This window comes from Acipenser ruthenus, chromosome 47 (genome assembly GCF_902713425.1).
Source record: "Acipenser ruthenus chromosome 47, fAciRut3.2 maternal haplotype, whole genome shotgun sequence".
NCBI lineage: Eukaryota > Metazoa > Chordata > Actinopteri > Acipenseriformes > Acipenseridae > Acipenser > Acipenser ruthenus.
This window is the reverse complement of record NC_081235.1, coordinates 6,792,442-6,819,149: the sequence shown is the minus strand read 5'-3', so window position 1 is coordinate 6,819,149 and position 26,708 is coordinate 6,792,442. Positions and strand designations below refer to the sequence as shown.

The following is a 26,708-nucleotide window of genomic DNA, read 5'->3' as shown; positions in this document are numbered from 1 at the left end:
GTCTGACTAGACCGCGCAAGTAAATCAAAGCTCATGAAAAATGTGCTTTAAAACAAAAGCAGGCATTTTGCAGGAGAAGCTGGATGCAGACAACTCCGCCTTCGTCATGCCGACGGGGACGCGGATTACCCAGCATGCTCTCTTCACTATATAATCCTTGCATCTGCGTTGAATGCCGCCATTTCACCTGGAGTGGAGTTGTTGTGTTTTTTTGTAAACAGAGGCAGCTTGTAAAAAGGCGTTACTGAGTTAAAACCTAACCAGAATACTTTGAACAAGAAACTTACTAGAATCGTGTTACTCTGTTAGGAAAGAGACGAACGAGAAAACCGCGTCAACATGTCAGCAGAAGCGCCGATTGAAAATATGATGGAGAAGCCAGGCCTGGGGTAAGTGTCTCTGCAACAAACCATTTTTTTTTTTCAACCATGTGTATTAAAAAAAAAAAAAAAGACTTGCCTGCAATTGACGAAGAAAATCGACACGATATGAACACGCAAGCATGAATGTACATAAACGAAACCCATTTTAAGTATTTATTCATTGTGAAGTGATACAAATCCAAATGGTATTTGCATAAATTAGATTTGTGTGGATGATAGTCCCGAGTCAAAAACCTAAAAAGTGTATCGTAGTTTTTTTTTTCCATTCTATGCAGTAGCTTGATATTATTATTATTAAGGTTTTTCCAATATGCGTAGTTTTAAAATGGAAGTAACACGTTTTTAGAGGAGGGGGTGGGCTACTTAAAATGTAGGCCTATCCTTTGTCTAGGCCGTTTAGTGGATGCGGGTGATACAAAAAAAGCGAGATTAATGTGAGAAATGATACAGATGAGGGTATACATTATTGAGCATGGAAGATTTGTCGCCTTTAGTAACGTTTTGTTAAGTTTACAAGGAATTAGCGACAGCATTTAGATGATTTTAATACGCGTGTAAACCCGCGGTTGTTTTCTTTGTTCACCGGCTGCTGGAACTCGCATGAGACTTTTTTAATTTCTTTCTACAATAATTTAATTTAAAAACGCCGAAATGCGGTCAGTGTATTAACATGCGGACTTGGGTTTATATTAAAAATAAAAATAAAGTCGTCCGCAAGCTGTCTTTTGTAATCGAGCTCCAGTTAATATATTACTGTTTCTTTGACAACGAAAAATGGCGTAAGTCGTAGTTGTGTGGCATTGTATTGAGAGGATCAACCAATGAAAGTTGGTATTGGACGAGTCACCGCCCCCCTCCCGTGTTCAGTAAACTACGGGCGTCCTATCTGTCGTGTGGTTTTGTTTAACGACGCAACGTTTTTGTTTTTTTTCCTCCCACACAGTGAAGTGAACGGTAAGCCAAACCACGATGCAAGTCGAAAAGAAAGGCCCCTGAAGCGAGCAGGCGTCAGTCGTTTTGAACCCTACGGGGGGAACCCATCCAACAGGAGATTCCGAGTGTTTGTCAGCAACATCCCTTTCGATGTGAAATGGCAGGCTCTGAAAGACCTGATGAAGGAGAAAGGTAATTGCCATTGTCTCGGTGGGTGGAGGGTGAGGCAGTGTGTTTCTTTTGAACCAGGTTACGTGCAGCGGAACAGCAAGGGACACTGCTGGAAAAGGAGATGCCGCTTCTCAGCCTCCAGGCCCGCAGTTTGTTGGCTTTAGTGGACTTGTAGGAGGCTGCTGCTGCGTGCGATTCTTTTGTTTTTACAAGAAGTGAACTATACCAGCAACTAAATGACCGAATCCCTGGTTGTTGGCAGATTGTGCTGTGCCTATGGTGTATCTAGACCAGTGTGGTGGAGCATGTGTTTCTTGTGAACTGCAGTCCTCTCCCCCTGTTCTGTGTTCATAATCCCTCAATTGTGCATATTCCTGGTTATTCAGAACTTAAGGAGCTTTTTGGATTTACGTTGTTGTAAAGAGATGCAGTGTTCTCCTGTATTAAACTATTGACTCAAAGGGACCGAAATGCCTGAACATTGTTTGCATGGCCTCTCACTCCAGAAAAAGGCATAAAACCAAGTTTTTTGGTTAGGAGAACACTCCATCTCCATCAGCTTGATTGTCTGTTATACATGTTACCAAGGGAGGCAAGTGGTGGAAAGTAACGTTTTGTGAAGTTGAAATGCTGCAATACAGAGATTTGTTCTTTTGAAGTAAAACGTTTTAGTCCTCTTGGCAAAGTTTGATATTTGTCTACTGTACATTTTATAATGCAATTGCTTCTTCAGAATGAGAGTATCCTCTCTCCCCACTTTGTGGTGGTCAGCTGTCTTTGCATCAGTGAGGCCGTGAGACATGTTCATGACTATGTAGCCAACAGGAGAAACTCTGAAGCCACTGAAATGTCAATAATGTGTGTTTCCTCTAGTGGCAAGAAGGGGGCGAGTGGAGAAGGGTTTTTTATTTTTTGGGGCGGCGGTGGCATCGGACAAAGCCATTAAGACGGAGCTTTTAAACCTGGGATTGGGTTTGATATGAGCTACACCAGTTCTGTTGGTTGATATGCATTTTAATAACCTGCAATGAGGTTTGTTGGGTGGGGGGGGACACGTTAACAGGAATGTGAAATGTGTGAAACTGGTTTACTGGTACTTTGTCACCTGATTTGAGGATTTGGCATCCCTCTGTCTATACTGAACTGGTTTCCAACCACTTTTACAGCTTGACGTTCTTTTATGTAGTCTTTAAAAGTGGAACTCGGGTGTAGAGTGAAATTTAAATTTTGTAAAGGGAGGGGAAGGGGTCTGTTTTTTAGGAGGTGACAGATGAGAGCCCTTGGAACTCTGACCTAAAGAATGTGGTGTTTTTTGATCAATGTAATATGTACTAGGCTTTTTGTATTTTGTATATATAAAAAAAAAAGCTTTAACGGCTGTCAGGTTTGTTTTATGACACTTGGCTTAACCAGCAGTCCTATGAGGGTGGTGCCTTTTGACATAACATTTAAGATCAAAATAAAAGGTTGTGTTTTTTTGCGCCAGTGAGTAAGTTCCATTGGTCTTTCTAGCACAGTACTTGTCACCTTTACTGGAACTTGTGTTCTAGTTTGCTGTTCATGGACCCCATATCCCCTGATGCACATTTTTACCCGAGTTTGTCTACCTGTGTAGCTTGGAATAAAACCAGCTTTGTACGATAAATCTTGAGTGCTCAGTGGAGATATTAATTGGTCCAATCCCCTCCCCCTTAAAGTATCTGATTTTACTTCTAGCTACACTTGCATAAATGCCGTGTGGCCTTAATTGCAATATCTTTTTTTTTTTAGGTTTAACATGGGCAGTGTTGTGCCTGCTTGAAATCACATTGCAAAGCCATATGACAAACATTATAAAATGACCAGTTGATATCAAGGGCTGCTGCCCTGTGTATAGCAGGAATTTGTGGGGGGTACAGGTCTACAAAGAAATGGTGCTTCTTAAACTTGTCCTTGTTTCAGGTCTGGGTAATTGCTTAATTGGCTGTTAAGGCTGTTCTGGAATCCTAAAGGACGTGTTCACCTAGTTGATTGTTGGTCAAGCTATTTGCTCCTATTCTCTCCCCCCCCCCCCCCCCCCCCCCCCCCCCCAAACATAATTTGGGTCTCTTTCCTTAAATTGGCATATTAAGGTTAGGTCCTTGTTCATTTTGTATTGACAGGCTGATCCTGTAGCTGGCTGCTGGGGATTGCAGCACAATCCATACATTGATAGTTTTTAAACTAGTATTGGTAGTGGTCAGCTGTACATCATGTAATCATGACTGCCCATACAGACCACCCCCATGCTGACATGTGTTTTGTGACTGAGTCTTCATTTATTTAAGTAATCTGGATTGATCTTGTGAAATTACAATTTTGGCTGTGATCTGTAGTCTGTAAAACCCCCCTCTTTCCTTAAATCTCTTTTGAAAATGGCTTTTAAAGGGTTTAGTCTAGGTAATCCTTTTTTGCCATTAGCAGGTGGTTGCTACCTTTTTGAATTGGTATTTCATTCCTTTTAATTGAGCAGTAGTGCAGGTGGCTTCTTGGGACTTTTTCAACAAGGACAAGATAAGAAGTTTGTTTCTTTTATTTATTTTTGTCCTTAATGTACACAAGTTCTTTGTAAACCTGTACCAGAAGTGTTTGGGTAGCTGAGGTACTGTAGAAATCACTGGCCTTGCTGACTGAGCCCATGCTCACCACAACGTAAGGTTGTCGATGTTTGTTCTAAACCCCCATTGTTTTCTTGGCTTCTCTCCCTTGGTGTGTGTGTCGTCTGGATTCTGATTTGTAGTGGGTGAGGTAACATACGTGGAACACTTAATGGACGCGGAAGGCAAATCGAGGGTAAGTGAAAGAGTCGAACCTCCGTTCGAAAAGTTTGAGTTTCTCTTTTTGTTCTGTCAATGTTTGGGCTTTTCAGTAAGCTGAAACTCTTGAGGTATACTGTCCACACTTCTCTGAAATTCAACCTGAAAGGTTACGTGCCTGTTTGGGGAAACATAAAAACCTGTCCCATTTTGCAACTTGGGGGCCCCATACTCAATTGAAGATGTCCCTTAAGAACTTGGAGGCTACAGATTGTGACCATGTTGGATGCTAAATGCCCAGGATCGTTTTAGCTTTCTATAAATTGTGTCCTTGACTTGGGATTGTTAAATGGTTTCATCGTAACGTGATTTGTAAGTAGTATTCGCATACATGGCTGGTGTAGTAGTTCTGAAACTCGATTTGAAAACTTGGATTCAGTTGGAAAGTCCTATTTCATATTTAGCTTGCATGTCTTGAAGTGTGGCTGGCTTAGTACAGTTCAGAATGTGAAGACGGGTGGAGTTTGTTTGCCATAAAATGGTAGACTTATTTTTTTTGGAGAAATTGACATTAAGTCGTCCTGTTTTGTGAAATTGTTTGAAGAATTAGAGTATTCTGAAATATACATAGCATTGCACCCAGGTATGTATTTAAAAAAAAAAAAAAAATTCCAAAAAATAGATTGTTTTAACAATGCAGGATGTTAACTTTTCTTTTTTTTTTTTTATTCCCTAATGGATTCCTCTGCTAACAAAGGGTTGTGCGTAAGTATACTTTTAAATGCATCTGACCCCCACCCCAATTTGTTCTGGTGCTTTGACAGTAGTGATAACACTGATTTTGTTCTACAGGGTTGTAGAGTTTAGAACTGAAGAGCTAATGAAAAAGGCGGTGGAGAAGGTCAATAAACACAACCTGAACGGACGGCCTCTTAAAGTGAAAGAGGTAAGACTTGAAAGGAGACTGTAGCTACCTGTGGCTAATTAAACTACCATGCGTCTTAATGAAGCAAGGTGACATGGAAGTAAACGAGAAATCCTAACGTGTCGGAAGGATGTTTACGTCTTGCTCGGAGGCATAAATATAAATACAAGCTTAGGTGATACCAGTTATCCAGGAGACCATGGATGCAGTTTGAGTTGTGTAGTCCAAATAAATACAATTTTATTTAATTTTTTGTTTTGTCCTGCATGAATATCCCTATGGACATTTTGTGAAGTGCTCTGTGTTTGCACCAAGTTGTTGCCAAATAACTGTTTTAACCTCTTTCCATCCCCAGGACTTGGATGGAGAGTTTGCTCGCCGGGCTGTGCAGCGAGCTCCTGGTGGCCCCCCTGGTGGTATGGGGATGGGAATGGGCCCTGGTCCTGGTCCTGGTGGGCCCCCAATGGTCAACATTCCCCCTAGCCTCATGAACAACCCCAACATCCCCAGTGAGCTGCTCCATGGGCTTCAGGCTGGCAGGATTGGGAGCACCATCTTTGTTGCCAATGTAAGTAAGGGAGAAGGGGGGGGGGGGCTGCATTTCTCTGATTCCTGAAGTGATACAATATGACCATGGCCCGTGGGGCTTTACTGCAAGATGTGCATTGTACTGACCTGTCTCCTCTCTTCACAGTTGGACTACAAGGTGGGCTGGAAGAAGCTGAAAGAGGTGTTTGGCATGGCAGGAATTGTGGTGCGTGCGGATATCTTGGAGGACAAGGATGGGAAGAGCAGAGGGATGGGCACAGTCACCTTTGAGATGCCCATCGAAGCTGTGCAGGCAATCTGTATCCTTCATAAGAATATATTTCTGAGGGGGGGGGGCAGGGTCATGGCAGGTGTGTATCAAGCGGGGTCAGTATTTTAAGTTCTACAGAAATAATATGAAGCATTTTCTAGTGCAAGTCTAGAGATGTAATGGCAAATTCACCCCATGTAAGAGCTTGATTTGTCAGTGAAATTGTTGCTGTGAGGCTGCAGTCAATATGGTGGAGTAAGCAATCTAGTTGTGCAGTAAATGAAATCTCCTCTTAAACAGCTTGAACTTTCCTTAACTATCTCTCAGCCATGTTCAATGGCCAGCAGCTCTTCAACAGACCCATGCATGTTAAACTGGTAAGTAGGAGTTTTTCATTCTAAACATTATAGAAAATTTAAAATACAGTAGTGTGCACTGAATCATTACAATACATTCCTTTCTCCTGTACAGGATGAAAAGTCCTTGCCAAAGGGAGGTGACTTTCCACCTCAGGAAAGAGCTCCACAGCTTCCTCGTAAGTATTGATAAATTGCATTCAGTTTCGGAAGGTATTTCTTACTTGAAACGGGATGCTGGTTTCAGCCTTTGCTAGTTTTTTTTTTTCTTCCTGCTCTTATTTCATCAGTGCTCTCTTGTAAGCTAATGACTTATCCTGACTCTTCATGTAGGTGGCCTCAGTGGAATTGGGTTGGGTCTTGGACCTGGTGGACAGCCCATTGGCTCTAACCAGATGAACAGAGGAGGTGGAGGAGGTGGAATGGGCAACATGGGACCAGGGCCGGGACCTGGAGGTGAGGGCATTTGTGCTTTAAGATTGTGTTGTGGTGGTAAGGGAATACACTCCATGCAAATGTCATGGCCAGTCTATTGTGGTTTGGAAAACATGTGAAGACTTCTTTTTTTTTTTTTTTTTTTTTTTAATTTTTTTTTTTTTGAAGTTTTAAATTCTCAACATCTGCAGTAGCTTTTGTTTTGTAGGCTTTTTTTTTTTTTTGTAAAGGAGTGTCATTTCAATGAACAAACAAATCTGATGTGGTCTCTCTTCCCCAGGTATGGATGGAATGGGCTATGGAAACATGGGCAGAATGGGAGGTAGGTGCATTTTTGATAACTTGTTCTTCTGAGGCATAGTCTGACTAGATTCAGTGAGACACAATCTGTGAAACTGCAGGAAACTTCTGGACCAAACTGTTAGTCTTCTATTGAGCTGAATGGAAGATGATCCTGTTCTATTGGTTAACTCCTGTGTGTTTGTTCTACTGTCACAACATTTTAAATAAGTGGATTGTTTAACCCTATTAATAGCCTAATCCTCATTAGTGGGCAGGTAGTGTTCCTTTTTTACTACATGTAACATTTGATAAAATAAATATAGAATATATATTTTGCTAGACTTGTATGTCTGTGACAACACTAAACTGGTTGTCTGTTTTGAATTCCAGGCATGGACAGCTCCTATGGCGGTGGTGGCATGAGTGGTATGGATCGTTTTGGACCATCTGGAATGGGGAGGATGAGTGGTAGGTGCCATATTGAATCATGTTATGAGCAATCTCTTTCAATTAACTTAATTGCTTTCTGGAATCATTTCCCTGACTGCTGTTCTTTATTTCAGAAATGGACCGTGGAATGGGAGGAGGCTTTGATAGAGAATTTGGCAGGACTGATATGGGCATGTCTCGTGGTTACGGAGATTCTTTTGACCGAGGAATGGGTTAGTACTGTGTGGTATCTCCACAAAATCAACTTTTCTTGATGTGCTAGTCAGAGTACCATCCTTTTTAAAATATATATTTCTCTTCCCCTACCTCCCCTTATTTTCCCAGGAGGCTCTCTGGGTATGGATCGCATGGGCTCAAGTCTGGATCGTCTGGGCTCGGGAATGGACCGGATGCCAGGGCTAGACAGAGTTGGAATGGGCATGGACAGGATGGACCGTGTCTCTGATCTGGACAGGCTTGGTTCTGGGTTAGACCGGCTGGGGCCCAGTATGGACCGCCTTGGATCTGGCCTGGACCGTATGAGCTCCAGTGCGGACCGTCTGGGCCCTGCTGGGTATGACCGTCTGGGCCCGTCCAGTTTAGAGCGAATGGGTTCTGGAATGGATTACATGGCCCCCCTGGGCATGGATAGAATGAGCTCCAGTCTTGACCGCATGGGCTCCAGCTTTGACCGTCTGGGGGCCACAGGCTTGGATCGCTACCCCAGCACTGGGCTTGACCGCATGGGTTCAAGCCTGGACCGCATGGGCTCTGCAGGTGTGGGAGCTGGGTTTGATAGGCCTGTAGAACTAGACCGCGGTGGCTTCGGCAATGCCTATACTGGTGCAGGAGTTGGAGGACCTGGGGTAGGGCCAGGAGCCAATCCCAGAAAGGGTTGCCAGATCTTTGTCCGAAATGTGAGTATAACCCTGGGTCTTGTGTGTGTTGGTTTATTTTTTTTTTTTATAATTTTCTTCATGATTTTATCCCCTGCCACATAGTATTAGAAAATTTGAGGTGGTCTTACCCTGAACTGTAATGGTTATAATAAACACTTCTGATGGATTTGAGTTTGGTGTCATTGGCTAACCCTTATATTAATTTTATTATTATTTTTTTCCCCATGCAGCTTCCTTTTGACTTTACCTGGAAAATGCTGAAGGACACCTTTAGCTCATGTGGTAAGTTTGTAGCACATTAAGCATTTATATATATATATATATATATATATATATATATATATATATATATATATATATATATATATATATATATATATATATATATAAAAAAATATAACAATTTTTATAGTGGACCACAATAAATAAGCATTTGGTTATGACAGTGGGTTGAGTTGTGATATGAGATGTTAATTCATTTCACCCAGATTGCCTTTAAAATGCGTACAGGTTTGTTTAATTCTACCTGATTGTACTGTTCCTGTTCAGCGGTTAGCTTGACTTCACAGTGTTTTATGTTGCAGGCCACGTGCAGTATGCCGATATTAAAATGGAGAATGGGAAGTCGAAGGGATGTGGGGTGGTTCGCTTCGAGAATCCGGAGACCGCAGACCGGGCCTGCAGGCTGATGAACGGCACGCGGCTGAGCGGGAGGGAGATTGACGTCAGGATCGACAGGAATGCATAAACCCATATCCCTGGCAACCGGCTACCCTTCTCTCCTCGCCCCCTCCCCCCCATATTTTGGTGATTTGTGTCAGTTTAAAATATATTTTTATTTTAAACTTTATGCTTGCTTCACAATTTGTGACCAAATTATTATTTTTTTTAAACTGGTATTTTAATTGCTTTTTTTTTTTTTAATTTTCCAAAATGGATAAATTGATGCATTTGACATCTTTGTTTCTGTAAGCAGTGGTTTGTTTTGATAATAAAATTCCCAGTCTGTCATTTTGGTGTGGATTTCTTTTAAAATGTTCAATAATTTTAAAACCACTGTTGTGCTATGGCATATGATTGGATGCAACAGTGTCATTTTAGGGTAAGAAATTTGAAAAAAAATGTGTGCACAGATTTGGATTCTAGACCTGAAGCTTTGCCCACAGCTCTCTCTTGGTTACGGAGTCTCAAGTCAATAAAGTTCCTGTTTCAATGATGGAGCTACAACTGCTGGTTCTTTACACCTAACTCTACCTGCATATCCCACAGTTAATAATGTGGTGCATAGATGTGGCAAACTTACTTTCTCATAACCCTGTATATATCATGGAGACCTCTTAAATATGCCTTGCTTATGACTTGAGCATGGTACAATGCTTATGTCCTGGTATGACACTCCACATTTAGCATACATTATATACAAGACCCTCTCTTTGGGGATGGACAGAAAATTGGCTTCAATTAGCAGTGAATTCTATTCTAGAATGGTAAGTGCCTTGTTTTATATGAACAATCCAATTGGATTCAAAATGCCTGTTTGAGGAATCAATTACCAAATCCTCTAATTACCCTGTTTTGTAAACCAGTGTTGAGCTGGAATCGGCTTTGAGGGTTTAATCCGATTCAATTGCACAGGTTCGGAAGCATGGATTGTTTCAACCCTGATTGAGTTGAGCATGTTGGTAAAGCTTTAAAGATGGGGATGTTGACCTGTACTGGGAATAGAGTACATTAAACTAACAGCTTCTTGTCACACAAATACTACTCATTATTTATAATAATTCATCTACACAATATAAAGCTGTGGGCTTCTTGCTATAAATGTGGAGGAAAAAAAAAAGCAGCTTGTATTTTTTGTAAAACCTAGTAAGTTTAAGACAAAGGGCAGTTCTATAAATACATCTGATTTTATTAAGGCAGAGAGCCTGCTCTAGAAACAACCACAACACCTCCTGTTAGTTTTCATTATCCTTATTTTAGTCTGAAAAAAGGTAGATTAGCTATAGAATTTGAACACAATGTTTTTTCAACTGGCATATAGAACCGCAGTGCAGGTTTACTGGAATTATATTCAATTAGACAGCAATCACCTGGCTTTAGTATTATAGCACTTTCTGTATCCAGCAGGGATTTAATTCCATCTGTTGTAGAAGATGTGCATTTATTTAAGCCTCGATGTAATTTTTTTTACATAATTCATACTGCCCGCTGAGCCAGGTAACCGCTGGGACGGGGCTTCTGCGCATGAGAAAGGAAAGTGGGTAGGGCGCGTAAAGAGGGCGTGGCTCGCTCGGTTGTGTAATAGCCCCGCCCCGCCCTGCAGTGACGTGAAGGTCAGCTGCTGAAAGGTCAGACACATTGTATCCAAGATGGCGGCCTCCTTGTGTCAGTGCTACCAGGTGAGATTTAAAAAAAAAACGAATACAAAACGCTGCTGTTATGTTTTTAAACCATTTTTGTAATATGAAAAAACGATCACATGTAGGAATGAGTGTCACACGAGTGGTTATGTGAATGTTGATCTAGACGATACACTGCAGCCTGTGCTTAGAGTGGGCCAGCAGTGTAAGGTAGTGCAGATTATGATATATATATTTAATGCCATCAACTAAGAGACAATTTTACAATGAAACACTATGCCGATTAGTTTGGGATGCGTTCTGCGCCTTTTGTCCGAAGCCTATATACACAGAGTAGCTTTGTTCAGTTAGCAGCTTAGTAATCATGGTTTAGTGAGATTGCGAACGACCTGCCGGTATGTCGCCCTGTTAGATGACAACGAGTTCTTGATCAGCATGCAGTGGAATTTACATTCTCACCACAGACACACACACACATCACACGCGAATGTTTACCTAAATGATCCGCAACGGTATCCAGAATGTAAAAATGACCAATCTCTTATGTTTGTAAACAACTTAAAATAGAAGTTCACCGCAACCAGATGCTCGAGTTTTGAATGTATTTTTTTAAAGCTGTTACCCTTTTCCGGTTATTGTGGCGCACAGCGCAGTAGAGGGAGGGTCTGTCTGCGTGTTGCTGTCTTGATGAGTTCAGTCATTTTAGAGAAAACTAACTAATTCTGTAGGTGACGCAAGCTTTGGAAATCCAGCAGATCTATCCTCGCACAACTGTTTTGCATTCTCTAAACTTTGTGCGCGTGTGTGTATATATGATTGTATATAGTGCTGGATTCACATGCTGTTTGTCTTTGTGTTTCAGCTCTGTGTTGCACGGAGTGTCCGTGTCCTATCTGCACGATCCTACCTGTCCTCCTTCAACAGAGCCCACGTGTACAGGATATGCAGGCCCCCCACAGCACTGCCACAGGTAGCCGGGAAAGCAGAGTGCAAAATAACATGCAAAGAGAAACACCGTGCATTCACTGTGTGTGCTGGTGATGTTTAGCAGGTCTGTTAATATAAACGTGAAATATATAATGGAGTCCAAAAAAAAAAAGAAAATAGCAACAATGTCTCCTGTGTGCTGAAACTAAGAAATGCTTGTTCTGATTGTAGGATGAATTTAGACTTTGGGGGCTGCTGTGGTGGTTTAGCTGAGCTCTTGCAGGTTTAGGAGTTCTGATTGCCCCCCTCCCTCCAGGTGCAGTACTCTTCGCGCGGCGGGGGGCGGAAGGGCTTCCTGTCCGAGTTCGTGGACAGCCTCAAGCAGGAGCTCAACAAGAACAAGGAGATGAAGGAGAACATCAAGAAGTTCAGGGAGGAGGCCCAGAGACTGGAGGATTCGGATGCACTGAAGCAAGCCCGGCGGAAATACGTGAGTCCCGACACGCCGCTGTGGTTCTGTGTGTGAGGGGAGGAGGGTGCGAGTCGCTGTTTGGAGCCCTGCGCACCGCAGTATTTAATGTTGCTTTATTAGAAATCGTGAAACGTATAGAATTAAACTCCCGTCTTGTTCAAGAAGGGTGCTTTATCGCTTTGTGTAGAAATATTGACTTTTTTTTTTTTTCAAGAAAACGATTGAATCAGAAACTGTGAAAACGTCAGAGGTGCTGAAGAAGAAATTGGGAGAGCTGTCGGAAACTGTGAAGGAGGTGAGGTGGTTGCGTCTTTGTGTGTGGTTGTCCTGTCTGATCAGCTGTGCCATTGTCAAAGTCTGTGTGGGCTCTCTGCAAGTCCAATCAGGAACCTCATCATTACCTTGCTTTTTGTATAGCACTGCATGCAATGGTGAGGGGGCATTACTGTTGATCAGGCTAACTTTCTATCCCAAGTGAATAAACTGCTCCTTGGATTTTTCTCAGGACCAGTGGCTTGAAGCAGCAGTTATCACAAATCCAAGTAGCTGTTTTCTCACTTGTTGGTAAAGTAACCCGATCACCACCACCAAATGACCCTGGTCTGTGGAGAGCTTCTCTACATAATCAGATAATCACTACCCTGAGCTCCGTACTGTCCATTCCTGGTTAATGAGAATTGCAGGTCCACTTCTTGTCAGTGGAAAGCATATTTCAGCCCCTTACACTTCTAGTAAAGCACTTCCCCGTCCTTGTTCACTGAAGTAAGGTGTGTTTGATCTCTCTGGTGTTTTGCTCATGGCTCTCCTGTGGAAATTCTGGTGCTCCACAGCTTGGCTGCAACCCTGTTTGTGTTCTCAGGGTCTGGAGGAGGTGGGTCGCTCGGACCTCGGGAAGAAGATCAAAGAGGGGGTGGAGGAGGCGGCCAAAACAGCCAAACACTCAGCCGAGTCTGTGAGCAAGAGCGGAGAGAAACTGGGCAAGACCGGAGCCTTCCGAGCCATCTCTCAGGTGACAGCCAGAGCAGACCTGGAGCGTTTAATACCAGCACTCGCAAACCCTAATGTAGCCCTGAACCACAGAGCTGCAGCATTCTACTACCCCTAATGTAGCCCTGAACCACAGAGCGCCAGCATTCTACTACCCCTAATGTAGCCCTGAACCACAGAGCTGCAGCATTCTACTACCCCTAATGTAGCCCTGAACCACAGAGAGCCAGCATTCTACTACCCCTAATGTAGCCCTGAACCACAGAGCTGCAGCATTCTACTACCCCTAATGTAGCCCTGAACCACAGAGCGCCAGCATTCTACTACCCCTAATGTAGCCCTGAACCACAGAGCGCCAGCATTCTACTACCCCTAATGTAGCCCTGAACCACAGAGCACCAGCATTCTACTACCCCTAATGTAGCCCTGAACCACAGAGCACCAGCATTCTACTACCCCTAATGTAGCCCTGAACCACAGAGCGCCAGCATTCTACTACCCCTAATGTAGCCCTGAACCACAGAGCGCCAGCATTCTACTACCCCTAATGTAGCCCTGAACCACAGAGCTGCAGCATTCTACTACCCCTAATGTAGCCCTGAACCACAGAGCGCCAGCATTCTACTACCCCTAATGTAGCCCTGAACCACAGAGCTGCAGCATTCTACTACCCCTAATGTAGCCCTGAACCACAGAGCGCCAGCATTCTACTACCCCTAATGTAGCCCTGAACCACAGAGCTGCAGCATTCTACTAACCCAATGCAATGCACAAGATCTCAACACAAAGTGGGTTATTTTCAAAATCTTGCAGGTGTAATTTGAGAGCATGTCCTCAATGTAATCATTTTCCAAAATCAATTTTGCTTTTGTGTTTTGACTTGAATGCAGGCATTGCATGCTATGAAATAGGAGTCTTATTCCCTTCCCTGCATTCTTGAATTTCCTACGAGTTTAATTACACACTTCAGCTTGTTTATCGATACACCATGGCTGATCAAGCTTGTGGGTTAAGTCAACGTGCATCGGCAGATATTTCTCTCATTGTTTATTAAGCTTTGAAATGAACCCCCAAAGCCTATGAAACATGAGAGGACTCGTTATAAGGGACTTTTTCAAGCAATTTATGCATATATGAGAGTTCAAGCCAGACAGCGTCAAACAACTTCAATCTGAGCTGTGAGATTGCCTCCCTGCAGGGATGGATATAACACAGCAGTTTCACCCATTCCAGGTTTTACTACAGGCTTGATTAGCGTATAGTTAACAAGCTCAGGTGTCTTATAAACTCATAGTAAAACCAGGTATGGATCAAACTGCTGTGCAATGGGAGTCTTATTGCCCTCCCTGTACTGCATTCAGTGGGATGTTTAGCTGCAATCACTGTGCAGAACATTGTCTGCCTTATTGAACACCAGCTGCCTGCATGCCCATCCTTACTGAACACTGTCTGTCTGTGTCTGCAGGGAGTGGAGACTGTGAAGAAGGAGATTGACGTCCTGGGACAGACAGGCTCGTACCGCCCCCCTTCCCGGCTGAGGAAGAGGACCGACTTTTCGGGGAAGTCCGGAGATGCAGAGGACAAGGTCTTCGAACCCAATGAGTAGGTCCCTCCACTCCATCAAGCACGATGAATGCCGGATCATCCTGCAGAATGATACCTGCTGGGAATCCAATAGCATTGCGCAGGCACGCCTCCTAGTGTATACCAGAAGGGTCTTTCTAGAGTGCAGCAAGTCATGTGCAAGCTTGTGTAGCGAGAAGGAATCGCATGTGAAACTAGGAAGAATGAATCGGGGAGTTCAACTGCAACTAGATGCAGATTGTTGTTCATGTAGTCATTGATGCTGCATTAAATTCTGTATGCCAGTACGTCATCTGTTTTCTTGTTTTTAAACATTAAAATAAGGGTACTCGATTGCAAAGGGTTGCATGCTCTGCAGTTGAATTAAAATCTGCTTAGTAACGTCCTGAGACTGGGCATGGCTAATCCTGTGCTCTCTCTTTTCTAGAGAAGCCATGGGGGTCGTACTGCACAAGGACTCCAAGTGGTACCAGCAGTGGAAGGACTTCAAAGACAACAATGTGGTTTTCAATAGTAAGGCTCTTCCTGCTTCCTGAGTCTTTCTCTGTGCTGACAGCAGAGGGCGCCCTTCTGGCATCCTACCTCCACTGACAGAACAGATAGCCAGTTCTTATACTGCACAATGTCTGTGGCTGTGTTCATGCAATGTCAGTGGACCTCTCTGTCTTGCACACTAGGTATCTAGTACACTGAAACGTTTGTCTACTTCACAGCTTCATTTTGTTTAGTTTTTTTACATTCCCCGCTGAATGTCGTCTGTCTTGGTCTGTTTCTAACCCGAAATTAGCTGAATTCGTAAGCAACTAATTCTCAAAGCATGTCTCTTATGGTCTTGTTAAACAACGCTGTCTGTTGCTTGAAAAGTTACATTCTGACCTGCAAGAAGCTGCAATGCCATGTGAGCCCACTAGGTGGGGCTAAAAGCACTTCCTATTAAACTGTCCCTGTCAAGAATATAATAGTGATGCTATTGCTTCTCTAAGAAGCAGGGATCGAAATCAGACTCCCATTGCATAGCAGTTTGATCCATTGCTGGTTTTTAATAAGACACACCTGAGCTTGTTGCCTACACACTGGCTAATCAAGGTCGTATTAAAAACTGGGTGAAACTGCTATGCAATAGGAGTCTTATTTCCATCCCTGCCCTGGTATAGCTTTTTAGACCTGGGGTGTAGTATTACTGTTTATTGAAATTCAAAATACATTATTATGTGCTGTAGCTGTGAAGAACCTTGTGAGTGATACACAGAGTCTCCAGTCTCAGTTTATTCCCCATTAACCTTGCGGCTAATGAGCCCGTCTAACGAGCTCGGGGGGGGGAGATTGGAGCGCAGAGCAAGGCAGAGAGTCTCCAGGGCCGGAAAACGTAATGTTTTTGACGGGCTCGTAAATCTAACATCATATGCCTCCTTCCGGGCTCCCAGGGGCTCTCCTGAGCCAGTGTGTCAGTGTCACAGCATCAACAGCACTGTTAGGAATGTCCTTACTGCACCTGACCAGTGTCTTCTAAGAAAACTACCTGTTTACTGTGTGAACCTCTACAACGGTCAGGAGAGTCGCAGGTTACCAAAGACTCCTGCCGGCGGCATTAACGAACAGAAGCAGATTCTGTTTGTCTTTTTTTTTTTATCGTTGCTTCAAAACCCGGTCATAAACTATAAGAAGGTACCTGCTTGACTGATTCCTTCTTCGTCGTTCGTCCCGTGTTCTTAAGCTGAGAAACTTTTTTTGTCGGGAGCAGAAGTCTTCTAGAATGGATTTGTCCCAGTGCTTTCTCATTTCTTTTTCTCCCTCCTCCTCCTCTTTCCTCAGGGTTCTTCGAGATGAAGATGAAGTACGATGAGAGTGACAACGCTTTCATCCGCGCCTCCCGGGCAGTCACGGACAAAGTCACAGACATGATCGGTAACCCTCCCTCTCAGCAGCCTCAGTCAGAGCTGTGATAATACAGGAAAATCCAATGGCAAACGTTTAGACTTTGGATTTATGGGGCGGTTTGATCTTGTGCACATATGCTGCTGTTCACGTCCATTCTTGCTGGACTGCGAGACAAATGCTTTTATAGCAGTAAGACACGTCGCTGATGTGTTTGTTTCGTCTTCTAACTTGGTTTGACTTCCTGATTGTCGTCTATAGTCAGGACTGTGAACGAAGTCATATCAAGGATAGAACGCTTCAGTGATTTTCAGGGGAGAAAAGGTTAATAAACAACCCTGAAGTAAAATAGAACTCACGACTTATACAAGATCAGAGTGTTTCTGATTTACTGAAAGATATACCAATACCTCCCTACTGACTCACTTAATACGTTGATTGTTTTTTCATGGTATTTTTTTTTTTTTCTGTAACAGGCGGGTTATTTTCCAAAACGGAAATGTCCGAGGTTCTGACGGAGATCCTCAAAGTGGATCCCACGTTCGATAAAGACGCGTTCCTGAAGCAGTGCGAGCAGGACATTATTCCCAATATCCTGGAGGTAGGGACCCTGGCTATTCTGTAACAGTCGCCAGCGTGGGGCCTGTGTGTGTGTGCATGCATCGGATCACGCACAGACGAAAGAGAACGAAGGCATTCAATTAGTCAAGACATCTTGTTCTGCTTTCACACTGCACTCTTCAGCTGTATGGGCTGCATAAGGAGTGCAGTCTTGCTTCTCGCCCCAAGGCTCTTGCCATTGAGATGAATAGGACGCTGCATTCAGGTCACCCTGTTAAGTCTGCAGTTCTACTCAGGAACTCAGACCTGTTGTTAAGAGACAGAGAGAGAGATAGAGGGCAAAGGAAGGTCATCTCATCTGGCTGGGGAGGACTTTGTAAAGCAATCAAAAAACTTACAAAACAGAAGCAGTAATTAACGTAGATGTATACCCATGGGTTCTGTAATAATAAAGGAAAGAAGCGCAGGAATGTAATCTGGATGGCTTTTTAATTGAGCCCTTTTTCTTTCTGTGATTTTATAACATTTGCTGTAGGTCGTTTGCAGGATATGTTAAGCTGCAGGTTCACAGTGGAAAGCTGTGAGCTAAAATGATAGGGTGCTGTTTATTTTAGGCTGTATAGAGTTAAACGGTAAACGAAAAACAAACGGCATAGCATTTTACTAACCCTTTAACCCAAAATATACAGTATTATCTTGTATTTATTTATTGATTTAAGATGTTTCACTGCTTTTTTATGTTATTTTGAAACTTTGCACACCACTGTATACAGTACCTATCAGGGATGGAAATAAGACTCCTATTGCATAGCAGTTTCCCCCATTCCAGGGTTCACTACGAGCTTGATTAGCCACAGTTACAGGTAACAAGCTCAGGTGTGTCTTCCTAAACTCCTAATAAAACCAGGAATGGATCAAACAGCTATGCAGCGGGAGTCTGCCTCTAAATACTTAACAAAGTCTACTTTTTCCTTGAAAATGTGCATGCCAGTTTAAATGGCAAGCAGCTTTCAACATGTAATCAGTCTATAGCCTTAGTTTATTTGACGGGGGTTTGATCTGGTGCAGAACTAGTGCATGTGACAATTAAAAGACCTGTGAAGCACTAAGGAGGTGTAATACTAGTAAGCAAGCAGCTCCTCCCTTCTCTGTCTCCAGGCTATGATCCGAGGAGAGCTGGATGTTCTGAAGGACTGGTGTTACGAAGCTGTGAGTTGAAACTTCAGATATAATTCCTGGACCTGTAGTGTAGCTAGAAACAACCAGACACACTGTGTGGCACCCATGTGTGGAGAAACCAATGAGGGGGTCCCCTGGCTCTGCCTAATACAGTAGAATACATTTGAAGAAAACTAAGCAGGTATGCAGAATGCATACGCCTTTTATTTGTAAGTAAAAAAAATTAAATAGAGAAAGATAATGCATATTCCATTCATGTTGGGTCATTGTCAGTATATACATTTTTTTTTTTTTTTTTTTTTACAGTATTTTTTCAGTGTCCTTTGGATTGGTGAATCTGTTATTAATGGACCAATAGTAATTAAGAGGTTACACGCTTAGGCCTGCAGGGGGCAGTGTGTGAGGCGCTTCACGTCCAGGAGATGATATTTGTGATTCTCTGTCTTCTTTGTCAGACTTTCAGCCAGCTGGCTCACCCGATCCAGCAAGCCCGGGCCATGGGACTGATGTTCCACTCCAAGGTCCTGGACATTGACAACATTGACGTGAGTGTCTCACCATTCAGAAGAGTTTTGTGCACACTGTGCCCAGGCGTTTGTCACAAGACGTTATCCAGCATCCATGTACTGTAGAAATGGCTGCTTACCTAAACCCAACCTTTATTTTCAGTGTTGAGTCATCAGAAACGTTCCTGAAAGGTCAACGCTGGTAGTTGGAGAATGCTTTGTTGAAAGAAGGTGGACTATTAAGATTTTAAATGAATACAAAATGACTGTGATTAATTCAAAGGAATTGGAATTTGATATTTTAGAGACATTAAGCGCTGTGATTGTTCAACTGCTTTGAAACCAATTTAATTGACTAGCAGTGACTTCAATTTCAGCAATTTGTTGCCACTGCGAGAAGCTCACTTTAACAGAATACTGGTAATTGTAATTGTGATCAATGGAGCGTGCGTGCATGCGTGCGTGGATTGTTAACCCCGCGCTCCCTCTCTCTCAGCTGGCCCTGGGGAAGATGATGGAGCAGGGCCCGGTGCTGATCATCACGTTTCAGGCTCAGCTGGTCATGGTGATCCGCGGACCCAAGGGAGAGGTGGTGGAGGGAGACCCGGTGAGTGCTGTGGGGTTTGGGATTTGGGGGTTTGGGGGTGGGAGAGGGGTTTGGGGTTTGGGGGTGGGAGAGGGGTTTGGGGTTGGGGGTTGGGGGTTGGGGTTGGGGTTGGGGTTGGGGTTGGGGTTGGGGATGGGAGAGGGGGTTGGGGTTGGGTGGATGATTTGTTCAGGGCTGCCCATTTTGATTAATTAACAGTTCATGAAACCTTTTCTCAACTGTTTGAGGTAGGCTTAGAAGTTTTCCTTTTCAAATAACTCTGGAATCGTCTTTAAAAATCCACTTATATAAAACCGAGCTTAAAAAATAAATAAATAAAATGTAAAAATGAGAATGAACCTCTAACCCTCAAACATTATTATTATTATTATTATTTATTTCTTAGCAGACGCCCTTATCCAGGGCGACTTACAATCGCAAGCAAATACAAATACATTCAAGTGTTACAATACAAGTCATACAATAAGAGCAAGAAATACAATAATTTTTTTATTTTTTCAAGTGTGACAAACCACAATTCAATAATACAGCAGATAATAGTGAAAGTTACATCAGGATATGATTAAAAACAGTTGAATAAAGGTCCCTACACTGCACAACTTAATTTAAAATATCACAGTGGACTTAAAAAACTGTGCCAAAAACATGAATTAAGAGTCCTTTAAGTTGCGTGAATAGTGCCCCAAGTCCCTTAATTAATTGGCACTGCCTCTCAAGTTCCTGATGAGAAGAGGCAGTCCACATCTGTGGCAAATGAAGTGGATATCTGCAGAGTGTTCTGTGGCAGCATCTGTATTTGTATTAATAATGGCTTCTAAAAATGTAAATCAAGCAAACAAAATCATATCAAACAATTTGTGAGTTAGCTATTTCCAATGTTATATATCAAGCATTTTTCTCAGTAAAATCCGTTATCTGCAGATTCGGACTGCCTCTGCTAATGAGTAAGCCACACTGCCTGCCCCCCAGCACCCTCGGCCCTGGGCTGTGAGATTGCTCTTCAGAAGCTTATGATGTGACGCAAGCCTTAATCCTGACCCATGCTGGATTGAATTGTTTCCTCTCTGAAAAGTGAGTGATCCAAGCTGTGGATTACTCACCCCTCAGCAGACAGGCAGACTGACCAGCGAGCTGTGAGAGCACGGGGATGTCAGTGCGTTGGCGCTGGGGGATTAGCAGACAGGCAGACAGGCAGGCTGGCAGGGCTGGGATTGCTGGCTCTCTGGCCCATTACAATTTATAGCCATGTTCTGTAGCTGTCGGCTGATCTGATCTGCCAGATACTGCAAGGAATGGAAAAAAAAATCTGACAGCGGCAGGATTTAATAAAACTCTTTTAACGAATACAAATTTAAAAAGTGCGCATCACATGCTTATCTCAAACTACCCTGTGTAGTCTGTGTTGAAAAGATCCATGTACACCGGAGAGGCATGGCAGAGGTAAGCTGTGTGGCCCAGTGAAACTGAGGGGGTGGGGGGGTGAGCAGTGTGACAGCGAGGCAGGCGTTCTGTGTAGGGTTGGAGGGAGCTGTGTGGGTATAAACCTGGCTGGGAAGGGGAGGAGGGTAGAGAGAGTTGAAGCAGGGGTTTCAGCGGCTGGGTTAATTATTTTCTTACTTTTACACGACATGGCAGCGGCAGAGCCAGCTTAAAATCGTTCCTGCTCTCTCCTTATTCATGAGATAATGATCAGGTAGTGAAGTGCAGTTACTGTCTGTCTTCCTTCACGGGGGAATAAATCTGCTCGCTCTGCGCTGAATGTGCACCGCAGTGAGCTGCGGGATGTTGGTCATTTAAGGACAAAATTCTGCACTCAGCAGGAACGCTGGTTCAGTGTCAGGGTTTGTTGCCCAGTCTGCCTCCTTCCCAAGTCCCTTGGCTTTCTCTGTCTTGGCTTTCTCTATCTCAATCCTTGACCACCAAGTCCACAAACTGTAAGCAGTGCTGTAAACTAGGGGTGTTTTAATAGCATAACGTTCTCCAGACATTTCTGCCAGCGTTTCATCAGAAATATGCCTGTGAAAGCTAGATCTTAGCCTTGGGGTTTATATAGTAGCAACTATACAACGTGAGGTCATTTCTCTTAATATTCAGTTTCAATTCATGGTCTATATACACACTGTTTGTTGTGTCGGGTCTGTCATTCAAGGAGTCCAAGAGTTAACTTGATTAGATGTAGCTATTGAGATTTAAGTCAATAAATCTGAATCTAAAAAAAAAAGACAAAACGCTGATATTGTATTCAATCTGTTCATAATAGGCCCTGTTGTGGTTTGAACGTTTTGAGTGTGAGATCTACACATTATAAGTGTAGTTGCTGCGAATGGGTTCCAATGGGGACGTGACTCGTAATACACGATAATACTGTAGTCAGGTATTTTGAACTGAAGGATGGCTTCTTATTCCCTGTTACCCGATTGGTTACCAACATTCTCACTATGTTAACATCCAAAAAACAATTAAAACTAAACGGAATCCAGCATGCCTAGTATGACCCTGCCTGCCTGCATGTCTGCCTGCCTGCCTCCCTCCCTGCCTGTCTCTCTAACTGCTCTCCCTGTGCTTGTGCCCCCAGGAGAAGGTGTTGCGGATGATGTACGTGTGGGCGCTGTGCCGCGATCAGGACGAGCTGAACCCCTCCGCAGCCTGGAGACTGCTGGACATCTCCGCCTCCAGTCAGGAGCAGGTCCTCTGAGCAGGGGCCCCTCGCACCCAGGGCCAGTGGGGCTGACGGCTCCTCTACTCCCCGCGGCGGCCCCACAAACACTGCCCCCGACTGCCACTCAGTTCCACTACCTTGGATACCTTCAGTGCCCGCGACTCGCCCTCGGGACACAGTAGTGGTCTGTCTGACCACGGGATTGCAAAGTCATTGAGGGGCACTGGAGCAGTTTACATCCAGATGGAGGCTCGCTGGCCACTGGCCTTGCCATTGTATCATAGTGCCCAACACGGCTACCACGCACGTCAAATCAAATAGGACTTTTTTTTGGGGGGGGGGGGGTTGATGGTGCCATAATTTAAGGAGGTTTTAAATAAGGTTGGATTTTGAAACTCAAACACACACAGAGAGTTTGCCAGTTTCCAGGATGATGAGAGTCGGACAGAATCCAGCATCTGGAGGCTTGGGTTACATGCGAGATGAATTTTGTCGACTGCGCACACTTTGGCACAATCGTTGGGTTCTGTTGGGTGTGGTGGAACTCTTGTGTATTTTTGTCAACACTGTGCCTGGTGCAAACTGACAACCGTTTGCCTCTCTTCCCTGGGGAGAGATTTTCCAGCAGAACGTTGCCCCTGTATGTTGGTAGCCTGCCCCTTGTGTTGAATACGGGTATTGCAGCACCAGTTCTGTTACATGGGAGCGCGCAGTCTCTGTGTATTGTTTGTATTAAATAAACGTCCGTGCTGGTGTTTTTAACCAGTGTAAACTCATTTGACCAAAAAACATGTGGAGTCTTGTCTCTGTAGCTTGGGCCCAGAAAAGTAGCCCTGTTTTGTTTTTACAGGGATGGAAATAAGACTCCCATTGCATAGCAGTTTGATCCATTCTTGGTTTTACTGTATACATGGTGGATAACCAAGCTTGTAGTAAAACCTGGAATGAGTGAAACTGCCATGCCATAGGAGTCTTATTGCCAGCCCTGTTTTTATACTGTAACATCTCTAAAAAACAAAACAACTTCAGAATTAATATGTAAAGCGTAGTTCTGAATGACAGGGTGATGAGACGTAAAACCGAGGTCCTATTGCAAGTGACTCTGCAGCAGCAGTTGTGATGCACAGTTCACCCCCAAGTCTCTGTAAGTCGCTTTGGATAAAAGCGTATGCTAAATGACTAAGTAATAATAATATAAGTTTTACTGTATCATCAAATACCAAAAGCCATTCCTGTGTTTTGCAGAAACTTAAAAAAAAACAAAACTGTGGGGGTCGGTTGGTTCCAAGCTGGTTATGTTTAAATATGTGGTTTTCTGGTCTTTTAATGACAGCCCTGCCTCTGGTTTTAACCGCTAGGCCACTTTACCTCCCAGTCCTCCTCTCTAACCGTCATTGACTCCGCCAGTCACAGGGCCACTTGCCTCTGACCCTTGTCCGAGTGGCTAGTTCTAGTTCCAGGCCAGCCTCCCTGCAGGATCCCTATTCAGCGGATGACAGGGCGTCTGTCCCACAGATTGATGGCAGGCAGCGCTGGCCTTGAAGCTGGGGGTGGGATGTAATAAATGGGTGTAACACACACGCATTGATTCATATTCTTCTTAACTAGCCAGGTTATTTCACGGCTGTCCCGCGTGATAAATCCCCCCCAGCTTCTATCTGCTGACGCTGCAGCGCTCGGGCAGCAGCCCCATTGCTCACACCGATCCTACGGACAACAAACAAAGGGCTGGCGTTTGAGGGGGGGGCGGGGGGGGAGCGCACACACACTCGCTCACACACATAATGATTCACTGACGTGCATTCTGACGAAGATACATGTACAGACACGCTCTGACAAACTAAAACAAACGCTGGGTGGGTTATAAATTCAATAGGCTGCTTTGCAAAGCTGCTGTGCAAGGTGGGGGGAGGAGCATTCTTACTCTGTGAAAATGCTGTGTTCTCTTGTGTTTTTGTTTTACAGGTCTAAAATTGGAAGGTAAATGCTGTCTAGTGTTCAGCCGTAGCCGCCTGGCCTCCTTTTTATTATTCGCTCTTTTCTTGGGACGTGCAGATTTCTTTCAGACGTTATTGATTTCATTGTTTCAAACCACTGCGTCCTGGAGCCTTATCAAACCCACAGCCTTGGTCTCCCCAGGCCATGCATTTCCCTCTGTCCTTCGATCCACTGCAGTTTTTGTACAGACGTCTTATCAGATTTTAACCTTTTTTTTTACTGTGGTCTATCCATCCATCAGTCTTCCAATCGATCATGTATTGGTGTGGTCCCTGCCACCCATCTGTCCACCTTTCTGCCCTATTAATGTATCTGTCCTCCAGACACTAGCGCTGGATATCCATTATCTTGTCTGGCTTTGTTTCTGAGTGCTGTTGCTCAGATTTCTTTTATTTATTTTTTGCATGTAAACTTTTCGACCTGGTAAATATTAAACACATGCGTTCAAAATAACTTCCCTGGTTGGTGGAGGGTGACCAAATCTATAGAATGTGTATTCAGCATGGTACATCTTTAAAAGAATTTTATTTTTAGCTCAGGTTTCTAAGTACTCATAATTGCGTAAGAGAGCTCAGGTTGCATGAAGACACGCTGTGAACATGCTATGTTCGATAAACTAGTGCAGTTCATCCTTGATGCAAGTTACTTTGTGAAAGCTAAGAGGCTTTTTATAAAAGGTTAGGTAGGAGCAGGACAAAACAAACCAGCTGGACAGAGAAGGCGCCCTGTCTGCTCCATTATGCACAGAGACAGGCTTTTAATATCTCTCTTCTCCAGAAAAGCCTTTTCCAAGGTTCACGGAGAGGGCTGTATTCAGACCGCTAGTGTGCAAATAAAATGCAATAGAATTAGAATTAATGCAGTTTCAAGATCTAGCTGAATAAAGAGATCTATCATGCTTCAGTTGGTTTTTCTCTTCGGCGAGGGTCGACGCGCACTCCTATTTATCAGATTCATGTAATTGTAACTCAATCCCAATATTAAAATGTATCTTGTTAAAAAAAAATAAGTTCAATTGTATCAGACTGTCTCTTTGTATCCTATGCAAGTGTAAAATTTCTGACCAATCGCAGGGCTCTGTGGAGTGCCACACTACACTGTTGCTTTTGATTTCAGTAGTGTATGAATTTGAATTGGTCAAAGCTTAAAAAAAAAAAATACTCCAGCAACCATGGAAGCTACAAAGCAAAAAAAAAAAAAGATGCACTCAAATATCAGAGAAAAAGAACAAAAGATGCTTAATGTTCCGTAAAACAATGCAGTGCAAATTAACGAGGATTTGTTCTTAAGAGCAGCAGACTGTGCAAGCCTGTCCTTTGCAGTTCTGAATGTTAATGTACCCCTTCACAACACTTAATGAATTGTCTGTTCAGTATAGGATCATATCCTCGCTCCCACTTTGCCATCCTGTTACCTTTTTAAATGTTGCGTTTCTCTATATCGATGACCAGTTGCTTTCAGCCACATGTAGACTGTTCAGTAATGGTCTCACTGGGAGGTTTAAAGTACATTTTGAGAGTAGCAGCCTCAAAATATCGAACCCTTTGTTCTGTCTGAATTGTGTGATTGGCCCTACGTGCACGTTATTGTCAATAAATCATTATGTGTTTGTTCTATTTCCTAGCAGTTCCCTCTATTGGAACATGTGCTAACAGATGCATTAAATGTGCCTCTGCATAGGCTGTTTAAAAAAAAAACATGCTAACTCGCGTTCTGTATTCCGTGAGACTGACCGCAGTAATGTTCCAATCATCTCTGTGTAATATAATCAGCCCCAAGCCTTGGCATGGACGTGTTACCGCACACACTGATCCCTCTAATTGTGGAGGCAGATTCCTCGCCAGACACCCATCTTTACTCCAGAAAAGAACAAACGCCTTTCTATTGATTTCAATAACGCCATGTTCCGCCTTCCTTCCCCTGTTAATGCTGTTTAGGGAAACTGTTAATTTCAAGATTTAGTGCAAAGTCATTTCGGAAGCTGTCGGCACAAAGGAGAACGAAGGAGAGGGCGATTGTAATATACCAGGCTGGGCAAAAAAATTGAAACTCCTTCCGTATTCCTGTCAATAGGATGTAAATTACAGTACTTTTATTACCGTCTCTGCTACTTTGATGGCTCTACTATATACACAGCCCATATATTTTGCAATGGCTTGTCTGTGAAATGTCATCGTAACTGTGTGTGTAAGCTGCATTATTCAAACAGACTGCATTGGTAGAAAGGCCAGTTCCGTAGGGAAGGCTTCAAACCCAAGAGCGGAAGAGGGGAGCAAGTTGAGGAAGCGTGGGACTGACTGCCACGCTGACCGCAGGGGAGGGCAGCGTGGGGCGTGGCTCACGTGGCAGGACAAGCGGCCGTGAAAGAGACGGAAATCATTCAATTCAACCGGATTGCTAATCTGAAGACGTTTTACCAGTGGGTGTGTGGCAGCGGCCTTGGTCTGTGGGACGGTTTCCTAGAACGCTGTGGCTTCGGGTTCAAACTGCGGGCAATGGGGCGGCCTGGAGGAGACGCCCCACCCTGCTCAAACAGTATTTTAGATTTTGTTAGAAGTTTAGTCATGTTGGTTACTTGCACTGTTCCAGGTTCCCCATATGCACTAA

General features: G+C 43.6%; 2 protein-coding genes across 3 annotated transcripts; both read left to right on the top strand.

The window, feature by feature from the left end:
* The first annotated feature begins 162 nt into the window (after positions 1 to 162).
* LOC117401407 (heterogeneous nuclear ribonucleoprotein M-like) lies at positions 163 to 9,397 on the top strand. Its single transcript, XM_059014162.1, has 15 exons — positions 163 to 389; positions 1,327 to 1,508; positions 4,246 to 5,026; positions 5,114 to 5,207; positions 5,542 to 5,754; positions 5,881 to 6,034; positions 6,313 to 6,362; positions 6,457 to 6,520; positions 6,675 to 6,797; positions 7,057 to 7,098; positions 7,449 to 7,526; positions 7,622 to 7,720; positions 7,833 to 8,404; positions 8,617 to 8,668; positions 8,971 to 9,397. The coding sequence occupies exons 4-15, from the start codon at positions 5,142 to 5,144 to the stop codon at positions 9,132 to 9,134; spliced, it is 1,677 nt and encodes a 558-aa protein (XP_058870145.1). The 5' UTR covers positions 163 to 389; positions 1,327 to 1,508; positions 4,246 to 5,026; positions 5,114 to 5,141; the 3' UTR covers positions 9,135 to 9,397.
* Positions 9,398 to 10,681: 1,284 nt separating this feature from the next.
* Positions 10,682 to 25,717, top strand: LOC117401357 (mitochondrial import inner membrane translocase subunit TIM44-like). 2 transcript variants are annotated; one of them, XM_059014101.1, is made up of 13 exons: positions 10,682 to 10,785; positions 11,609 to 11,716; positions 11,990 to 12,163; positions 12,360 to 12,440; positions 13,005 to 13,154; positions 14,598 to 14,734; positions 15,144 to 15,229; positions 16,529 to 16,621; positions 17,068 to 17,192; positions 18,311 to 18,361; positions 18,787 to 18,876; positions 19,334 to 19,444; positions 22,020 to 25,717. In XM_059014101.1, the coding sequence occupies exons 1-13, from the start codon at positions 10,756 to 10,758 to the stop codon at positions 22,137 to 22,139; spliced, it is 1,356 nt and encodes a 451-aa protein (XP_058870084.1). In that variant the 5' UTR covers positions 10,682 to 10,755; the 3' UTR covers positions 22,140 to 25,717. The 2 variants fall into 2 exon arrangements, with proteins under 2 accessions (XP_058870084.1, XP_058870085.1); XM_059014102.1 differs by lacking the exon at positions 10,682 to 10,785 and adding an exon at positions 11,446 to 11,470.
* The last annotated feature ends 991 nt before the right edge of the window (positions 25,718 to 26,708 follow it).